This window comes from Mytilus galloprovincialis, chromosome 7, assembly GCF_965363235.1.
Source record: "Mytilus galloprovincialis chromosome 7, xbMytGall1.hap1.1, whole genome shotgun sequence".
Classification (NCBI taxonomy): domain Eukaryota; kingdom Metazoa; phylum Mollusca; class Bivalvia; order Mytilida; family Mytilidae; genus Mytilus; species Mytilus galloprovincialis.
In genome coordinates this window covers 20,832,587-20,851,260 of record NC_134844.1, presented here as the reverse complement: position 1 = coordinate 20,851,260, position 18,674 = coordinate 20,832,587, and the positions used below count along the sequence as shown (strand labels likewise).

General features: G+C 33.4%; 2 protein-coding genes across 2 annotated transcripts; both read left to right on the top strand.

The window, feature by feature from the left end:
• Positions 1-1,823: 1,823 nt before the first annotated feature.
• On the top strand, positions 1,824-9,777 carry LOC143082511 (galactose-3-O-sulfotransferase 2-like). The gene is made up of 2 exons (XM_076258217.1): positions 1,824-1,914; positions 7,022-9,777. The coding sequence occupies exon 2, from the start codon at positions 7,050-7,052 to the stop codon at positions 8,349-8,351; it is 1,302 nt and encodes a 433-aa protein (XP_076114332.1). The 5' UTR covers positions 1,824-1,914; positions 7,022-7,049; the 3' UTR covers positions 8,352-9,777.
• Positions 9,778-16,147: 6,370 nt separating this feature from the next.
• LOC143082510 (galactosylceramide sulfotransferase-like) lies at positions 16,148-18,450 on the top strand. The gene is made up of 2 exons (XM_076258216.1): positions 16,148-16,268; positions 16,987-18,450. Exons 1-2 carry the CDS (start codon positions 16,252-16,254, stop codon positions 18,263-18,265), a joined length of 1,296 nt encoding a protein of 431 aa, XP_076114331.1. The 5' UTR covers positions 16,148-16,251; the 3' UTR covers positions 18,266-18,450.
• The last annotated feature ends 224 nt before the right edge of the window (positions 18,451-18,674 follow it).

Here is an 18,674-nt window from a genome sequence, read left to right as displayed (position 1 = left end):
GAGTAATGGGCTGTCGGAATAATGGTTGACGGACTAACGGGATGTCACCGTTAAAATTTCGGTAATACTTAGCTTTAACAAAAAGAAATCACAAAATTTGAGAAGCATAATTTTAGAAAATAAATTTATCTGTCAATTTGAAATAATTTGAGGTGTAAAACAATTATTCGACGGCTGACATTTTTAAATTTGCTGTGTTTAAACGTTTCAATGCCACGCAATAGCTTAATACTGGATGTGAACAGATGTGACAACAATAACCTGGGTACGGTTAGAATGAACATACGAGAAAAAATAACGAATTAATACATAATAGATCCTACGCATGTGTGTAACATCGAACATGAAGAATATTTTGGTAATTTTGGTTTAAAATGAAAAAATAATTAGCTTGCGATCATTGAAAACTCTGTTTATGAATAATGAAATAAACTGCATGCAATTTTCAAGGAGGGTACACGTAGCCGGTTTCTCAGTTACAAAGTACCTGTTTTTGGCACTTCATAATTCCTGGGAAATAAAGGCAACAGTAGTATACCGCTGTTCGAAATTCATTAATCGGTTGAGAAAAAAAAACAAATCCGGGTTACAAACTAAAACTGATGAAAACACATCAAATATAAAAGGAGAACTACGACACAACATAAACGCAACACTAAAATGTAACACACACAGAAACGAACTATAATATAACAATGGCCATTTTTCTGACTTGGTACAGGACATTTTAAGAACAAAATGGTGGTTGAACCTTGTTTTGAGGCCAGCTAAACCTCGCGCTTTAATGGCATTGACTAAAACAAGTACGCTCTAATGTTCAACTAAAGGTATGTTAATGTTTCAACACCATATAAGCTAAAATAGTTAAGTTAAAACACAAGAGATTTGAATGCTTGAAATTGAAAAATTTTACAGACTAAGCTAAAAATGAATCCCATATAACTTGAGCTGTTTACGTTGAAATTTTCACCACCTAGTTTGCTACTAAGACATATAACCCACTAACCGTCAATGTGTTTCCCGGGAATACCCTCTAGACCACCTTGTATCACACATTCCCAAATTCTAACATGACGTCCTTCAAACGCTTTGAGTACACACCCTGGGTAAAATATGAATATATTGCCAGGGCTGTTCCGATCGTACTCCCACGTCATATGCTTTTTTATGAACGAGATGCCCGACCTCATAGAACGATGACGTTAGAATATAAGCATTTTACGGGAAAATACACGCTTGTGTACCGAAAATCATCACAACAAGGAAACGTAAACAAACGGTGCTAAAATGTGGTATAAATGTGATATAAGCCATTTTTTTTATACATATACAACAAATAGTAAATTATCATTTAAAGTCATCCAAAACTATCTAAATACGTTATGGTAAATAGTTTTTAACAGCATGTAACTAACTCAGTTTGCTCCGTTCTTTTACGCTAATTTGATAGTGCGTTTATTTATTGGAACGGCAAATATTTGCCTCCACTTAGAGCGCTTCGATCCAAAATAATTTGTCCTATTAGAATCGAAATAATTCATGGGGGCTTGAATATATCGTGATTGTACCATTTATAATGGATGTTAAAATATATCTCCCACGTAAATCCACATGTATTGGAACCTATTTGCAAACGCTTTGCCGATTTTATTGTTTTAAAATTTGCAATTAAAAAAGACAAATGAACTGTTATTCTTATTCGGATGCATAATACAAAGAATTAATGCACAAAAGCTCAGAGAAATCAACAAAATCAAAATAAATTAAAATTCCGCGAAAGTCTATTAATGTTTTTGGCGCATTTAAGTCATTTCAAAACATGACGTCATATAAATTAAATCGCTAGAGTCGAAGGTTGTCCGCTATGAGAACCATCGAGATTCGTATGCTATTGTATTAAAATGGATTTCTGAGGTAGGGTTTTATTTTATTTTATTTTCTATTCTATACTATTGCATTATTTGCATATTTTCTTATTTCAGCAAGTCAACATAGCGGCTCCTTAGTTACGAAATGTCAACTTTGGTCCTTGACGGTAGCTTACGAGAAAAGCATGTAAAGCAAAAATGGCAAATATTGGGTTTAAGAATTAAAAGAATCAAACATATTTTTTCTAGCGGTTATTCACGAAATAATCATGCAAGCTAAAGATTTATTAGAATGTTTGAGCTTTATCTAACAGGGTGTAAAAAGAACAGCCACACACACTGCATACCCGACACCGCTTCAAGTTAAATTTGTTCCTCGTTAACGCTCAGGATAAAATTCGAATATCACGGCCCGGGTCATGTGTAAATTTCCAACAATTCTATGGCTTCCATGAATTATTTCCTAAATTTTCAAAATTGAATTCCTACGGGAATAATATTTGTAATTTCATATAAATAAGTCTAGTCTGGTCATCCATTGCTTTCACGATCAAAATAACGCGTTGCCTGATCTTTCACGATCAATTTTGATTAGAAATATAAAGCTTCATGTCCAGAACCTGATATTATAAGTTATCTACGTTCATATCCGTAGATATGGATATTTTAACACCCTGAAGTACCCAAGTACACCATGAGGCGTAACCGAAGGGTGTACAGGGTACTGAAGGGTGTTAAAATATCCATATCTACGGATATGAACGTAGATAACGAATTTATTCCCGGTCTTAGTCCGAATCGGACGAGTTTTGTGGAAATTCGGGTACAAAGTGTAACGTGAAAACAACGTTTTTTTTTCATTATCTAAAAAAGTTTTATTGAAATTTGGAAATTTTACATAGTTTCTACGGGGTGTAGGGTACTACCTTTGGTAGAACCCTACAGGTAGTCAAATATAAGACGTTTTTAATACGGAGACAGAGAAACTTGATTGAGTCAAATTTGGCGCTCAATGTTGTGAGAGTTACGTCATAGATAGTGTGACGTCAACGTGGGTCATTTGCATAGCTAGGTCAGTAGTCCCATTCCTTGAAAATGTGGTAGTCAAGTGATGCATTTAATGAAATGAGTGTAAATGATCGGCATAATAGGACAAAATTGTATTGAATTAAATATTTCATTACAAACACCATAGATAATCTACAGAATTCAATATTTCACAAGGAGCAATCATGGAACTAAGGAAAACTTGCGTGAAGTTCCCCGGGACAATGGTTAGCAATGTACTGGGATATGGGTTAGCAACACTCAGGGGCTATGGGTTTTGTAACGACGTGCGTTAACCAATCAAAATCCTAGATATATACTAAGCCGGGGATAATGTAAAATATCTATTATGTTACCTAAGAGAGCTTTACGATTTAAAATCAAGTACACTTGATAACGTCTTTTAAAAATTTTGGCATGGGGTTATAGGAGAAAGGAAGGACGGTAATTCTTGTAACCTCTCTACATTCCCTAATTTGTTTTCATCGAGAAATAAAAACAATTTTGTTTTCAGATCTGCTGTTTTCAAATATTATTCAGTGCTGTTGTTGTACACTTGGGCAACGTATATTACGTTTTTATTTGTGATATGCTTTACAACATATGGTGTAGATATGCAAAACGGGTGCACTTATAAAACTATATTTTATAAAATCATTGCATATTTTACTTAAGATGGTACCAAACACATTGACTTTAACTAATTTGACTCGTTTAATTTTCATTAGATTTTGACAAAATAATTACTTTGAACCTTTTTAAAAAAAATATAAGAATTTCAAAAAACCTTGAACTACACTCTTTATCAGAAAAAAAATAATTGGATATGTAGCAATTTGAAAAACGCTAATTTTGATCATTAAGAAGCTTAATATTTCCTTAAGGATGTTCGCTACTTTGTTAAAAAATAACAAGCTTTTTAAAAGACTATTATGAATTGATAGTATATCAATAAAGAAACTAAAAAAGTAGAAAAAAAATGGAAGGTCTGTGTGCTCGTTTTTGAGATATAAGCCATTGAAAATTTGGCGGGAAATAATTCTCTCTAGGCTTTTCATATATTTAACATTGGTACCTTATTTGTTTCAAAAACTATGAAAAAATAACAAGAATTTCATAAAATTTTGAAATATGGCTTTTTAAACTTTATTTTATAAAATTATGAAAAAAAAGTAGGGGTTGGTGGGCAAATTTTTTTTAATGACAATACATGGATAAAACCAGAGGATTCTGAAAATCTGGCAAAATATAAAAAAAAATAGAGGAGCAAACATCCTTAACAATAGAACGTAATAAAAACGTTCTGCGTTTTGTATCATGTTATCTCCCTGTAGTGTAGCACCTCAATCTCCAAATATTATAAGAATTAGCAAATCATTTAAACATATTAAATCCCAAGTAAATCAAAGCTATTGGAATATCTACTTCGATATGAAATAAAACATTGTTTGAAATCTTCTGAAACAATCATGTCTTGTAAAAATAAAAAGTGTATGGCTACATCTTTTTACAATACAATAGATATAGTAAGTAACATATTGCAAGGCATATTTTACGAATCAATCAGTGGAAAAGGTATGTCTCATTAACTATGTCATACGAACAAAAGAACGACGCATCATACTAGTTGGATATACATCACATTATCTATCATAAATGTCTGCTTTCCGCGATGTTGATATGGCTTATACACGCATGTAAGTTGGTTTCATATCTCGAAAATATGATATTAAAAGAAATGAAAGTTAAATTAGAATCTGTGAAAACGGTGTATATCTTAATGGTTACTGGTTTTCTTTCTTACATATTTGTTTGTTTTTATAATGAATAAGATAATTGCACAATCATGACTGCTGTACCCCTATTTTTGACGTTTTTACCTATGTCTATTTGGTGTGGTCACACATTGTTGTCAATATAATGGAATTATATGCGACTGCCATTTAATTGAGAGGTTTAGCAAGCTTATAAAACAAGGTTGAATCCAACATATCTACATAAGTACCAATTCAGAAATATGACAGTTGTTATCCATTCGTTTGGTGTGTTTGAGCTCATGATTTTGTCATTAGCTAAGGGACTTTTTGTTTTAAATGTTTTCTAGGAAGTCGGTATTTTTGTATTTTCATTTTTTTCTAAAAGTAATAACAAATTTATAACATGGGTGGTAGATAAAAGAAAAAAAGTATCGACGTTTAACAAAGAGATAGAAGAGGAACCACTGAAAAATGTCACTATTTCCAGCTTTATCATAAATGATTAATTTAGATTGAATAAATCATAGAGTTTTTGATATGATCATAAATATTTAAAACTGAATTAGTTGTTAGTATTTTTCAAGGGTGCAGTTATATATGGATAAGGTATATTTGTAAAATCTAGTTTAACTCCCAATCAGTTGGCGTTATAACTAAACATAAACGGTGCCAATTTTGATAAAGGCTAGACATGAGAGACGAAAGATACCAAAGGGATATTCAAACTCATAAGTTGAAAACAGACTGATAATGCCATGGTATCAAACGAAAAGCGACAGCAAATAGAGAAAAAGTACACAAAACACAACATAGAAAATTGTAGACTGAGCAACACAAACTTATGAGTTCGAACCCCGCTCGTGCGAGTGTACTCGACTCCAATCTTAGTTGACTAGGATTTTAGTTTTTCTTCGGGCACTTCGGCTTCTTCCAGCCATAAAAACTGACAGCCATGAAAGAGCTCAAAAGTGGCACTTAAAAGTGGCGTTAAAACACTAACAATCTATCAATGAATAAATCTACCTTAGTCTGATACTACCCACATTCTTGTGACCTACAACACTTGATCGAGTAGTCCTTGTTTCGACAATAACTATAAATAATTCTTTGAATTTCACAAATATTTAAGATGCACTTCAATTATACAGAGATAAACGCAGTTTGTTTTGTCTATAGAAACATTGAACATTGAACATGGTCATTAATTCATATGGTTTCCCCTATTTTCGTATTCCTATTTATTAAAGTTTCGAAAAAATCTATTCCATAAGACGCAACTAACAAAGTTAAATGTTTTTCATTGATTTTCTTTGTTTAAAACATTATTTGTTTTTGGTGATGTAGTTTATAACACAATGCTGACTACTGTACCCTATTTTTTTACAATTGCATTTATCATATCTGGTTGTTTTTGATTGTTCACACAAATTATATGCGACTGTTAAACAAGTGAGCGATTTAGCTAGCTATAAAACCCGGTTTAATCAAACAATTTCTACATAAGGAAATGCTGTTACCAAGTCAGGAATATAACAGTTGTATTCCTTTGTTTAATGAGTTTGAGCTTTTGATTTTGCAGTTCGAAAAAGGACTTTCCGTTTAGAATTTCCCTATGAGTTGGGTATTTTTTGGTATTTTACTTTTGACCTCTATATTTCAAAACTTATCAAAACGTGCCAAACAGTATCAAATAAACGTCTTCTTTTGTAAGTTGCAAGTAAAATTTTATGCACAAACAAGATGAGAGGGATCGAACAGAAGTCGACAGTATTTTATTTATCTTTTCTTTTGATTCTTCTACAAGATAATGAACAATCAAGATCAGAAAGATTGAACAGAAGTCGACAGTTTTCTATCTTTTCTTTTGATTCTTCTACAAGATTATGCATAATCAAGATCAGAGGGAATAAACAGAGGTCGATAGATTTCTATTTAACTTTTATTTTGATTTTTAACTCTATAACGCATGTCCTCCCCGCATCTCTGTAGTCTTCCAATTTGTTTCCCAGAACGGCAATACCATAGAATGCACGTAAAAAATAAATCCGTAAAATTAATATCTTGTATGATTTGTGATATCCTAAAAATGCGGTAACTTAGTTTGGACTTATCATATAACGCTAAACGTATTCGTGATCAAGAGACCGACAACTTTCGAATTGTTATATTTTTTTAAAAGTCGTGTTCTCATAAAATATTTCAGTAGATGCTCTGTAAAATAATATTTCAAACAGGTGCTGAACTGGAACTCTTTTCAAATAGAAAGTTGTAACCTGTAACAACTACTTATACATTGTATAACTACCTATACTAAGAACACAAGTTTCTAATACTTTTTTTAAATTCCAGATTGACTGTTTTATCTATACCGATCGTCATGGTGACAATATATGCACTACATCACGAAGGTAAATATCTTTCAGCCACAAAGTCGAATGTGCCCGATAAAATTCAACAAAACAAAACTGTGCATAATTCCGTCAGCTCTATAGGTGTTTCCGTTTCTCCGTCCTCTCTGTCTCAAAGAAATGAATCACGAGCTTTATTTGGGAAACGAATATCTAAGAAGAGTATCATGCTTACACCGCTTTCAGACCCTAGATTGGTCTCGACGAATGTTTCATTCGAAATTAAAATGACCAAAATACATTATAAACGAGTAGCATTTTTGAAAGTCCACAAAGCAGGAAGTACGACAGCACAGAACATATTTCTACGTTATGGTGAATCTCGCAACCTCACGTTTGTTCTTCCAATAATTCGACAAGATCATTGGGATAATGTTATTGGTATAGAATCGACATTGAATGACTATAATATTCTACCTCCTCCACTAAATAAAACATACGATGTATTATGCTGCCATGTTTTATACAACAGTGAAGCTTTTCATAAGTATATGCCAAATGACACAGCGTATGTGGGCATTGTTCGCGAACCATTCGATCAGTTCTTGTCGACTTTAAATTATTTCGGAGCTCCACATATTTTCGAGAGAATAAAAGCACTCAATAAAGTTTTAAAGTATCTGCATAATCCTACTCAGTATGAACATGGTATACCATATTGGTGGTCATTTACAAACAACAGAATGGCTGTTGAATTTGGTTTTCCTTCTAATCTCTTTCGTCATTATTCAGAAGAAAACAGTATGAATTATTTGAGGAAACTTGATAAGGAATTCCAGTTTGTGATTATAATGGAATATTTCACCGAGTCTGTAGTTATGATGAGACGTATATTAGGATGGACTACAAAGGATGTTTTGTATTTCAGGCAAAACGCAGCACGAAAGTCATATTCATTCGCCGATAACACTCACAGATATATGTACGAAAGATACGCTAAGTTAGACTACGACTTGTACAATTTCTTTTACAAACGCCTGTGGTCACAGATTCAAAAGGAGGGTCTAGACTTTCATTCAGAATTGTTATATTTTGATAGATTACGTAAAGAAGTAGAGGACTATTGCAGGTCTAAAGTAGATAAAAGTAGCAATTATATAGTCTCAGCTTCTAAGTGGTCTCCGGCATTTGTGGTTTCTCGAGACGATTGTGATTATCTAGATATGAATGAGATGGTATTTGTGGAGAGAATTAGAAGGCGTCAATATGGCTTTCAAAAAAGAGGAAATTTGATGGAAAAAATGTTTTTGAGTTCAAGTAATCATAAATGATTTTTTTAATATAACAAAATGTTCTTGTTAGACATATAACCAGTTATATTACATCACTAATAGAACTCAAGTTCTCTGTGGGGCCAGTCAAAATTGAAATACACCCATGTAATGGCACTCTAGCTTTAATCAGACATCTTTAAATTTCATCTTTTGGGTAACTGAGAAACCTTTTAAGTTCATAGAATGGCTTATTGTCTTGTCCATCTGTCATTTGTATGTTCTATTATTCTTTTTTTTTTTTTTTTTGTAAATTTCTTTGATTTTTACGACAGCAGCTGAATGATAAAGTAAATTTAACGTATATATTTTCACTGAATCAGCTTTTTAAAACAATATTGATGGAAGACTCACCAATTCAAAATCCCTATCTATCCAACCAAATTTTTGCATTTTTTACAGCTTTCTGGACAGTTTACCTTGGGTTTGACTTAACAGATAGATTGTACATGTTTCACATTTCTACATATTTTCAGTAAACTATGCCATTGAAAGCATATATTGTGCCAGAGAAGGGTGAATTTTACATACGTTCTTACTTAAAAGGAGTGCATTGTTTCCTTATAGCGGATTCATGTTCAAGAATATTGGACATTTCCAAGCGAGATAACCCAAGTTGTTTAAGCAATTTTTATAAAAACTCTGATAGTTTTAAATTGCTCACAGAGATATAATTTTATTATGACACATGATATCTCGTATGTGTCTTTAAAGTAAGTCTTCATAATTTTGGCAAATTGACATAACCTCGGTTTTGAATGTATCTGTGTTATTATTGTTCATTTTTGTTTATCGAAATGTATCATGGCCACGGTATATCAAAGTCATAAACAAAATACGTCATTTTGATACATTTTTCTGTATCAAATCTCTTAAAATTCGATAGAACTTTCAATAACAATTACCACTTGTTATTTCTAAGTAATGAGTTGGCAAAGCAGAAACTATTATAAGTCAACCTTTCTATTATGTCGATCCTTTTGTATACTGTGCATACGACATCTGTCGAACGGAGGTTTGGAACTTGCATTTCAAAATGCAGTTGACAACAGAAAACATTGATTTAAAATATTTTTTTCTTGATAATTGATTGTTTCATCATTTTCACAATCTTATCTGCTATGGAAAAATTAACTGCGATAACTATTTAGTATACCGATACATTTTCACTTCTGTTCCCGTGATCCTAACAACAAAAAAATCATATTTATATTCACCTGTGACTTAATCTAGTTCACTCATTGTATTGTTCATAGTTTATAGGTTATATCATTTTTGAAATTGTTTGTCATAGATCGAATTTACGGGTAAATAATAGGGTAATGTTGATGCCTATTAAAACCAAAGTTCTACATTGAAGGAGTACTTTGACCTGTAATGGTATATTTTTTACTAATTGTGACTCGGATAGATAATTGTCTTATTGACACTTAATACCACATCTTCTTATTTCTACTATATGTTATTATGATTCCCATTTTATTAAAATGTATTTTATTTGAGGGTAAGAAAGACGACTCTGGTGTTTTGTTTATCTGTAAATTGTTTTATGTCACTTCTACCTAGTCTTATGTAGCGTCCTACGTAAATTATATGGAGAAACCTGTGTTTTTGTAACTCGATACATGAAGATGTGGTATGAGTGTCAATGAGACAACTCTCCATCAAAATAATAATCTATAAAAGTAAACCATTATAGGTAAATGTACGGCCTTCAACACGGAGCATTGGCTCACACCTAACAACAAGCTATAAAAGGCCCCAAAATTACTAGTGTAAAACCATTCAAACGGGAAAACCAACGGTCTAGTCTATATAAAAAACGAGAAACGAGAAACACGTATAAATTACATAAACAAACGACAACTACTGTACATCAGATTCCTGACTTAGGACATGTGCAATCATTTGCAGCGGGATGAAACGTTTTAATGGTACAAAACCTTCTCCCTTTTTCTGAAACAATAGTACAACATCACAACATAGAAAAACACACGATAAAATATCAATTGGAAGGCTTAACTCAATCAAAAAACGTAAGTTACACACTATGAACGAATAAATTTGATATGCGATACCTGAATGTAAATACATAGTTAATAAAATATTAGGGACAAACATTCAAGGCCAAAAAGCAAACAAACAAGTCCAAACAAGCCATGGCAAGACACCACCGTGAAATATTTTACCCTTAGAAAATAATCACTTTTGAAAAAAAAAACGATTTTCATAATACAGGTAAATGAAAAATAACTTTGTCGTTTTAGGTATATTACTTCTGTCTATATAGAATCGTCCAATAATTAGGAATACCAATAAAGGTAATTTAGTTTTAAAGAAATTGTTATTTTATTAAATTGGTTATTGTACATGGTTTATGTCAAAACGATGCAAATGAAACTTTTGAAAGTCTTTACTGGGTCCGCCATAGGTAACGTTCTGTATTCTGATGAAAACTTGAGTGATTTATTATGTACAGTACGTAAATGGTTACTAGTAAATGTTTAGAAAATTCGATGAAATATTCGTTATAATGATACCATTTCATAATATCAATGAAAAACAAACATTAAAGAATTGTGCAATGTAAAATTTCTTGCGGTATTCAGAACCCTCTGGTTTTATCCATGTAGTGGCATTCAAAAATTTCAATTTGTCGAGGAACAAATCTCCGGCGCAGAGATCACATATCCGTTCCGTTCAATACTTTGTAACACTACACTCATATTAAGTGCAGTATTGCAAAGCATGTATGAAACGAATATGAACTCTGCGCCGGAGATTGGCGAGGAAATTCCGCACCCGGAGGCGTCTTTCAGTTGGCCCCTAAACAAATATGTATACTAGTTCAGTGATAATGGACGTCATACTAAAACTCCGAATTATACACATGAAACTAAAGTTAAAAATCATACAAGACTAACAAACCCAGAGGCTTGGGACAGGCGCAAGATTGCGGCGGGGTTAAACATGTTTTTAAAGATCTCAACCTTCCCCCTATACCTCTAGCCAATGTAGAAAAAACAAAAGCACAACAATGCACACAGTAAAACTCAGTTTAAGAGAAGTCCGAGTCCGATGTTAGAATATGAAACAAAATAAAATAAACAAAATGACAATAATACATAAACAACAACAGACTACTAGCAGTTACTGACATGCCAGCTCCAGACCTCAATTAAACTTATTGAAAGATTATGTCTTTATCATATGAATATCAAGCACAATGCCTCCTGTTAGGGGTTTAGTATTATACAATCATGAAATATATATGAAAAGCATAACTAGTGTCATGCCAACAACTGGTTTTAGAATAAATGTGTTTAGTTCCGATGCAAAGACCCTACAAGTAAATAAATATTAAAGCCAAAATATGCAATCTTTAATGACCTAACAATATTATCGTAACTATATCTCTTCTTAATAAGTCTGTTTAAAAGGTTTTGTTAGTTTTTGAGGTGAATACTGACATGTTTGTGCTTTATATTACCATAAAAGATTGGATGTGAAATACCTGAACGTAAAAGATGTCTGCATGTTGAGTTATATTTACGAATGATTTCCTTATACCGATGATAAAATTTAGTAAATGTTTTGACTAGTTTGTGATATCGAAAACCCTGGTGTAATATTTTTTTCAGTAATACATAAATTTTTCTTGCTAAAAGCTAATACGTTGTTACATACACGAGCCAATAGTACAAGTTGAGATATATAAACACCATAAGATGGTGACAAGGACACATCACCATCTAAAAATGGATAATTAACGATAGGAAATGAAGCATATGATAAAAGATCATAGCATGTCATTTTTTATATCGCATGTATTATCAGCCCGTGGTCAATATCAGCTTTCGAGCCATGCCATGCAATAATCTGATATTATCACGCATGAAAGATAAATATCCTAGCCCTATGTACATTTTTGTAATCATTTACAAAGGTATCCAGTTTACTGAAGCAGAATATCCGGAAAGAAGTATTATCAGTTGTTGTTTTGAAGGATATATGTAGTGAACGTTTCCCTCTCTTTTTCAGCAAATATAACTTGTGAAATCCCCCCCAAAAAAAAATTACTTGCTAATTTTCTTATTTTGAATAATAATAATTCTCTTTTCGAGAACCAACTTTGTAATGATTTTACGTAATCTTTATCACAACGGGCAAAGAACTGATGCTGAGGGTTGGCGAAGAGGGGCAGATTTGAAGTCAATTTGGAAATGAATATTCGGGCACAGACGGACATGACATCAACTTTAAATCAGCATAAAAAGAGCAACAAACTGTTTTTCATTAAAAAGAAGGAAAAAAATACACGCCGTGTTTCCGTGTTTTCGAATGTTTGAAGCAGCATTGAATTGCTCCGTTTAATAAACCTGGAATATTATCTTGTTTTTTAGCTCACCTGGCCTAAAAGGCCAAGTGAGCTTTTCTCATCACTTGGCGTCCGGCGTCCGGCGTCGTCCGTCGTCCGTCGTCGTCCGTCGTCCGTCGTCCGTCGTCGTCCGTCGTCCGTCGTCCGTCGTCGTCGTTAACTTTTACAAAAATCTTCTTCTCTGAAACTACTGGGCCAAATTAAACCAAACTTGGCCACAATCATCATTGGGGTATCTAGTTTAAAAAATGTGTCCGGTGACCCGGCCAACCATCCAAGATGGCCGCCATGGCTAAAAATAGAACATAGGGGTAAAATGCAGTTTTTGGCTCATAACTCAAAAACCAAAGCATTTACAAAGGTATCCAGTTTACTGAAGCAGAATATCCGGAAAGAAGTATTATCAGTTGTTGTTTTGAAGGATATATGTAGTGAACGTTTCCCTCTCTTTTTCAGCAAATATAACTTGTGAAATCCCCCCAAAAAAAAATTACTTGCTAATTTTCTTATTTTGAATAATAATAATTCTCTTTTCGAGAACCAACTTTGTAATGATTTTACGTAATCTTTATCACAACGGGCAAAGAACTGATGCTGAGGGTTGGCGAAGAGGGGCAGATTTGAAGTCAATTTGGAAATGAATATTCGGGCACAGACGGACATGACATCAACTTTAAATCAGCATAAAAAGAGCAACAAACTGTTTTTCATTAAAAAGAAGGAAAAAAATACACGCCGTGTTTCCGTGTTTTCGAATGTTTGAAGCAGCATTGAATTGCTCCGTTTAATAAACCTGGAATATTATCTTGTTTTTTAGCTCACCTGGCCTAAAAGGCCAAGTGAGCTTTTCTCATCACTTGGCGTCCGGCGTCCGGCGTCGTCCGTCGTCCGTCGTCGTCCGTCGTCCGTCGTCCGTCGTCCGTCGTCGTCCGTCGTCCGTCGTCCGTCGTCCGTCGTCGTCCGTCGTCCGTCGTCGTCGTTAACTTTTACAAAAATCTTCTTCTCTGAAACTACTGGGCCAAATTAAACCAAACTTGGCCACAATCATCATTGGGGTATCTAGTTTAAAAAATGTGTCCGGTGACCCGGCCAACCATCCAAGATGGCCGCCATGGCTAAAAATAGAACATAGGGGTAAAATGCAGTTTTTGGCTCATAACTCAAAAACCAAAGCATTTAGAGCAATCTGACATAGGGTAGAATTGTTAAACAGGTGAAGATCTATCTGCCCTGAAATTTTCAGATGAATCGGATAACCCGTTGTTGGGTTGCTGCCCCTGAATTAGTAATTTTAAGGAAATTTTGCTGTTTTTGGTTATTATCTTGAATATTATTATAGATAGAGATAAACAGTAAACAGCAATAATGTTCAGCAAAGTAAGATTTACAAATAAGTCAACATGACTGAAATGGTCAGTTGACCCCTTTAGGAGTTATTGCCCTTTATAGTCAATTTTTAACCATTTTTCGTAAATCTTACTAATCTTTTACAAAAATCTTCTCCTCTGAAACTACTTGGCCAAATTAATCCAAACTTGGCCACAATCATCTTTTGGGTTAGTAGTTTGAAAAATGTGTCCGGTGACCCGGCCATCCAAACAAAATGGCCGCCATGGCTAAAAATAGAACATGGGGTAAAATGCAGTTTTTGGCTTATAACTCAAAACCCAAAGCATTTAGAGCAAATCTGACAGGGGTAAAATTGTTTATCAGGTCAACATTTATCTGCTCTGAAATTTTTAGATGAATCGGACAACCCGTTGTTGGGTTGCTGACCCTGAATTGTTAGTTTTAAGGAAATTTTGCTGTTTTTGGTCATTATCTTGAATATTATTATTGATAGAGATAAACTGTAAACAACAATAATGTTCAGCAAAGTAAGATTTACTAATAAGTCAACATGACCCAAATGGTCAATTGACCCCCTTAGGAGTTATTGTTCTTTATAGTCAATTTTTAACAATTTTCATAAAATTTGTAAATTTTTACTAACATTTTCCACTGAAACTAATGGGCCAAGTTCATTATAGATAGAGATAATTTTAAGCAGCAAGAATGTTCAGTAAAGTAAGATGTACAAACACATCACCATCACCAAAACACAATTTTGTCATGAATCCATCTGCTTCCTTTAATATTCACCTAGACCAAGGTGAGCGACACAGGCTCTTTAGAGCCTCTAGTTACTATTAGCTACGTGCTATATAAATAAAGGCAACAGTAGTATACCGCTGTTTGAAAGTCATAAATCGATTGAGAGAAAACAAATCCAGGTTACAAACTAAAACTGAGTGAAACACGTCAAATATAAGAGGAAAACAACGAAACAACAGAAACACTAGAGAGCAACAAAAAAACAAACGACAATGCAAAACACACAGAAACGAACAATAAGTAAATAACTGCCATTTTCCAGACTTGGTACAAGATATTTTAAGAAAAGATGGTGGGTTGATCCTGGTTTGTTTTTTTTGGCTAGCCAAACCTCCCGATTTTATGGCAATGTTAAATATAACACTAAAATGACAAAGTTACATGACAGGACTACAATACAAATAAATGGAAGAACGTCAAAGTGCCGGGCCTATAATTCAATACGCCAGACGGTGTTTTTGTCTACATAAGACTCATCAGTGACGCTCAGGTCAAAATAGTAAAGAAAGCTAAACAAAGATGACGAGCATTGATAACCTAAAAAATTACCATATAATTGATTATTACTTAACTACCCACAGAATAAAAACGAACACTTAAAACAACCTAGGTCAGCACATAAAAGCAGCACAGCCGAACTACGGATTGTATGTCACCCGACCAGATAGATGCACTACAACTACGGTATACATGTATTTTTCTGATTTACAATCATATACAATCGTTATCAAAGGTACCAGGCTTATAACTTAATACGCCAGACGCGCGTTTTGTCTACCTAAGACTTATCAGTGACGCTCAGATCAAAATAGGAAGAAATCCAAACAAGTACAAAGTTGATAAGCATTGATGACCATTTATGGGCATTTAAACAAAAGATACAAAATGAATATCAATTCATTGTGGTAAGGGAATCCTGGTTGTCTTCTCCTTTGGGCTAGTTTTTACATTTCTTGGAAACAAGTGCGACTTTTTACATGCAGGTTTACCGTTACAACACTACTTTCATAGTCACATGACTACCTTCATACAAACAGTTGTTTATTCTATAAAACGTGTCAACTTTTTCCAAGGTTGATGCAGTAGTTTGATACAAGAATGTTTTTATGATTTCATGGTTAATGTATTGACTTGGGTTAATTGATAGTCAAATCTTTAACTAAGATGTATTAAAAGGATGAACGCAACATCTTGCAAGACATATTAAAATTAATTAATCAATTAGATCATGCATGTTTGTCTAAATAAATGTATCAGTGCACAAGGATAAAATATTTTTTTAATGTGATAAATAGTTGTTAGCTACTGAAAAGTACTGAAAACTGGATTACGACACAACATTAACATCCTTGGTTAATAATTCCAGCAATGTGTAAAAAACAGATGTAAGTCATGTTTTGAGACTTTTTAATAGCAATCAATTTTAAAAAGCTACTGTAGTTAGTTATCAAATGTATCAGCCTTATAACTGTATCTGTAGTCAGTCAGTAGAATTAGTTTGTTTTTTTCATTTGAGTAAGTATTGTTTAATCATCATAAGATTCCGATAGAAGCTGGATAATGTAAGAGTCGATTTAGGTTTGTTCAAAAAGACACAAAATTTAATATAAAATCGGAGTTGAAGTCCGGATTCCGAGAAGTTAAAAAAAACAAGGGATTGAGAAGATGCCAATGACAATCAAAAACAAGAGACGACTAACAACCATTTTCGCAACACACTTCCCCAAAAAACTAAGGTAAAGTTATACGAGCTTCACCAAAAACTGCGGATAAACTCACTTGTTCTAAATGGGTCAACCGTTTTTGATTCCCGCCGTGTAAATCTTGTTGAAAAATATATAGGAGAGTGATGTTGAGTGATAAGGCATATCAATAAAGTCTATTAAAGTAGTAATGCAATAGTTATCAAAGATATCAGGCTTATAATTTAATATATCAGACCCACGTTACGATACAATGTATGTTTTAAATCGCGTTGAGGTCGAATTTGTATTTTTCAGACTTAAATTCATTTACCGTTGTCTAGTGTGAGATTAATAATTAACATACAACTGCAGTTAGAAACCCAGAACGCCTATGGAATACATATTTTGTTTATTTCAGATTCAAGGTTATTACATTTTCTGTACTTTTGGTGGCACTCTATGTACTTCTGCAGGATACAAACTACCTACGTTATGTGAATTCATATGTGGAAGACAACGATCAACAAAATAAAAAGCTAAATAAAATCTTTGAGATCGAACCTTTTATGTTGACAAAATCTTCGCTAAACACGACTCAAAATCAAAATATCACTTCAACAAAACATACCGAAGAGTCTAATGAGAATTCAACACTACCAAAACCTAGTTCCATCTCCACGAATGATACACAAAATATTGAATTGAGCAAAACATTTTTCAGAAGAGTGGCGTTTGTGAAAGTTCACAAAGCAGGAAGTTCAACCGCACAGAACATTTTTCTACGCTACGGTGAATCTCGCAACCTCACGTTTGTAATTTCTCGAGTTCGAGACCATCAATTTGATAACGTTATCAGTTTACAGTCATCTTTGAATAACGATAACATTCTTCCTCCTCCGCCTAATAGAACATTTGATATTTTATGCTGCCATGTTTTGTATGACAATGAAGCGTTTCATAAGTATATGCCAATTGACACAGCGTATATAGGCATTGTTCGCGAACCATTTGATCAGTTCCTGTCTACTTTGAATTATTTTAGGCCTAGTCATATATTGAAAGACATCATAGCTGAAAACAAAGTTTTAAAGTATCTCCAATATCCTACTCATTATGAAAATGGTTTACCATATCGGTGGTCATATACAAACAACAGAATGGCAGTTGAATTCGGATTTCCTTCTAGTCTATTTCATCATTATTCAGAAGAAGACAGCATGAACTATTTGAGTAAACTTGATAAAGAGTTCCAGTTTGTGATTGTAATGGAATATTTCACCGAGTCTGTAGTTATGATGAGACGTATATTAGGATGGACTATAAAGGACGTCTTGTATTTAAGGAAAAATACAGCACGAAAGTCATATCTATTTGTTGACAATACCAATAGGTATTTATACGAAAGATTTGCAAAGTTAGACTACGACTTATACAATTTCTTTTACAGACGCCTGTGGTCACAGATTCAAAAGGAGGGTCTAGACTTTCATTTAGAATTGTTATATTTTGATCGATTGCGTGAAGGAGTAGAGGATTACTGCATTTTAAAGGCACATCACAGCAAAGGTTATTATGTCGAATCGTCGAAGTGGTCTACGTCATTTACCGTTACTCAAAAAGACTGTGAATATCTTAACATGCATGAGATATCGTTTGTTAAAAAAATAAGATACCGTCAATATGACTATCTTGAATGAGATTCATTAATTTGTAGATATTAGAACATATCTGCGAAAATTAGGTATAATGCGCTCTAAAACAATATTGATCCCTATATGCATGCACAACGGTTAAAATAAGAAATTCAAACGACAGTCTGAATTGCAATAATTTAAATAAACAGTTATTTTTCTTGCTGAATTAAAAAGAGTCTTATGTGAGACTTGCTAATTTGCTTACCTTTTTAAAAGTTAAGACCATTTTAATATTTGTTTATAAAATATGAACTGAGAAACACCATTAACTCCCAATGTTTTACCCCTAGGCTGTATCATATCACTTTCTCGTGATTTACATTGAACATTATCAAAATATTTCAGAAAGTCAAAGTACAGACCCGGTCCAGCAAATACAAACAATACTGTGTCGAAAATACATTTCATTTGC